The 3,188-nt window shown below is 30.2% G+C and overlaps 1 protein-coding gene across 1 annotated transcript; it reads right to left on the bottom strand.

The window, feature by feature from the left end:
• Positions 1 to 583: 583 nt before the first annotated feature.
• On the bottom strand, positions 584 to 1,465 carry LOC126677858 (uncharacterized). Its single transcript, XM_050372663.2, has 2 exons — positions 1,083 to 1,465; positions 584 to 982 (listed from the first exon to the last, which is right to left on the bottom strand). Exons 1-2 carry the CDS (start codon positions 1,441 to 1,443, stop codon positions 966 to 968), a joined length of 378 nt encoding a protein of 125 aa, XP_050228620.1. The 5' UTR covers positions 1,444 to 1,465; the 3' UTR covers positions 584 to 965.
• Between the last annotated feature and the right edge of the window lie 1,723 nt (positions 1,466 to 3,188).

Below are 3,188 nucleotides of genomic sequence, written 5' to 3'. Positions count from 1 at the left end.
GCACCGACGATGACGGCGGAGGAAGGGGAAGTGAGAGATATTAAGAGTTTTGGGTTAAGAGAGATGATGGATAAATAACATATTTATCATTAAAATTATTTTATAATACAGTTTTCTTATTAAGTTAGGATTATGTATCACATTAGTCCTTTATTTATGACATATAGACATTTTAATAGTGAAAAAGGAACGCTACATCATAGTATTTGTTAACGGGGAATCTAACAGAGTTGACGCGAAGGTGTTATTTGAGTCATTTTCGATAACCACAAGGGTCTAAATAAGCCGTCATCCACCTCAAGGGGTTTAAATATTCCTAAACTCCAACTACAAGGACTAATCAGCACCATTTTATCTTTGTTGGCTTAATTACTCAACAACTTCCAATTTTTGATTTTTTTTATATTGCATCTTGATGTTGAAAATGGCAATTATACCCTATTTTGTTGTTTCGACTTTCAATTAAAACCCTAAAGCATTAAATTTATATTTTTTCATCGGATATTTTTTTTAAATAAATACTTCATATTTAGTATATATTGTACGTTAATGTTAGCACAAATAACCTTTCTTTTTCATAAAATTCGACAAATGATAGTAATTTTTCTTAATTAATGTAAATTAATTATCAATAATATTTTAAAAGCCAAAAATCATTTAGTACACTAAATACTTTTAAACGCTTTCAATTTCGGTGCCGCCTTCCTCCGACTCGCCGCCCTCGGACCTGTCGTTTTAGGGCCCGTCAAATTAAATCTGGCTCATCTTCCATAAAGGAAAACGAGCAGGTCTAATTCCATGGTGGAAGACGAACAGACCTGTTACTCGTCTTCTGGGTGTAAGTGATCAATTAACTAGCCAAAATAAGCAAGAACATAAACCAAATTATGTACAATCAAACCCTTATTTATAATAGCACACCCATACTATAATATGATCCAAAAGTCTCCTGCAATCATCAATTTTCACGGAGTTGTGATACCTACAAGCAGAGATACAAAAAATATATAAAAAGTTAACTAAAAATTATTAATGAAAGATTAAAACTATAAAGATTTAATTTTAATCAGAAAAGAGCTTACTTCCACACTTGTAATGACGAGGAACTCTCCGACCACAGCCTTCAACGACTCGAACTGCGCGGTTAACATCGATGAGTACAGCTATTTTCGGGGTGATCGAAGGGCAAACACATTCCACGTGTGAAACTCTGATTCGGTGGCAACACTCCGCCGACGGTGACCTGCCGTACACGACTGGCTTGCAAGCATTAAGGCCGAGCGTTCTCTCTTCTTGGCACTGGGCAGCACTAGGAGCTGCGCTAGTTGTCTTAACCTCGCTTAAGGTAAACAGAGCAGTGAGTAGTATAAAAAAGGAAACTAATGGCCTAATTGAATTCATGTTTTCAATACTTTTGTTCTGTAATTTCTGTTTTGTGATCATTTTTATGGATAGGTAGATGTATATATAGAGAGAAGAAAAACTTGGAGGGTACTCTTTGTCCAAAGTGTTTATGCATTTGTTTAACTTTAATAAGACTGGGCAGTATTTAAATTAATAATTAAGTAGGGCCATAAATGAACCAAACTGGTCTTTAGTGGTTTGATATTCGACTCGATAAGAGATCGGCTCAAACTTGCTTATTAGTCTAAGGGAACGGATTTTTGCGCTCCTCAGTTTGTAACTGCGCTCCAAATAAACTTTATATTGACAAATGTACCCTGGCCTATATTTTTCCGAAAACAACAATGCAAGTCCTTTAATTTCAGAATTATAACAATACACAATTTAGTCATTTAAATTATATTTTTTATTACTCTCACCATTCTATATAATTAGTTTCATAAATTATAAAGTACACAAATTTATAATTAAGATGAGCATCTTCACTAAAATATTTTAATTAAAAATTACTCTATTTGAATATTTATTTATTTGCAATTCAATATTAGTTGCTCTAATTATTTATTCTGATACATATTGGACCAAATTTGCACATTTATATTGTACATGAATCCCGATCCGACTTTGATATGAAACTTATTTTTACATGGAACTTAGTATATCATAATTAATTAAACTTTGGATATACGGAGATTTGGATAATAAATATTTTCTCTGAGTCAGATACAAGACGAGCTTGAACCTGTATATGAAAGAGTCAAGCCTATTTAATTCAAATTCACTATCACTGCTTTAATTGTCATTTATTATCACATTAATTTTATTTGATATTATAAAATATGAAAATATTTTTTTACCCAGTATTGAAAAGTTAATTTTATAAAAATAATAGATTATATAAAATAAAAAATAATACAACTGCGGTATAAAAATATGCTTTAAAACTAAGCCTATTTGTATTACATTAACCATTTTATAGTTTATTACTTAAATAATAAAACTTACCAAATAATGAAGAAACCTGTGGTGCATTCTGAAAGTAATAAAAAGAGTATATTAGTCTGACTAAATAATTTTGGAGTGCGAATATTAATAGTTGGAGTGGGGAAATCGCTACCCTTAGTCTAAATGTACAAGTTTGAGCTCTAATTATTATGCTCAAATAATTCAATGAATTAATTAAACTTCATTTTAGGGAGTCTGACTCATTTGTGTTCACGAAGAGCTCGTAAATGAGCTCATCAAGCTGATTTGATTATGAGCGCACAAAATGGTTCAGTTATAAACTTGATTGTGAACTCGGAACTTGGCTCGTAATGAGCTCGATTAAAAATTGATGAGCTAATTCACATGTAAATAAAATGATGAAATTTTAATTAAAACTGTACAATTTTAAATTAATAAAACGGATTTATTTATATTCGTTCATTGAAATATTAAATAAAACAGAGCAATATTTAGCTTAATGACTATATATATTCAATTTTAAATTAATAAAACGGAGTAATATTTATGTCCTCTTCATTTCTATTTTCCTTTAAAATAGACCAGAATAACTAGTACTATTATTAAAACATTTAAAATTGAATAAAAAATTGAAAAGTTGAAATTTATACGAGGAATTATATATTTGTATAACTTAATATCTTTCATATAATAACTTGATTTTGCTACCTACTACATATATTAGCATCTCAAACCAACCTCATGATTAAAATATTTTAACTCATTTTCAATGACATATAGATAGTTATTTCATTCTGCCTTTAGTCAAGCTCTTCACC

This window comes from Mercurialis annua, linkage group LG4 (genome assembly GCF_937616625.2).
Source record: "Mercurialis annua linkage group LG4, ddMerAnnu1.2, whole genome shotgun sequence".
Lineage (NCBI taxonomy): Eukaryota > Viridiplantae > Streptophyta > Magnoliopsida > Malpighiales > Euphorbiaceae > Mercurialis > Mercurialis annua.
This window is presented reverse-complemented; position numbering and strand designations above follow the sequence as displayed.

What these genes read in the sequence shown, in the direction of transcription:
- LOC126677858 (XM_050372663.2), bottom strand. Translation starts at nt 1,443, where the DNA reads ATGATCACAAAACAGAAATTACAGAACAAAAGTATTGAAAACATGAAT.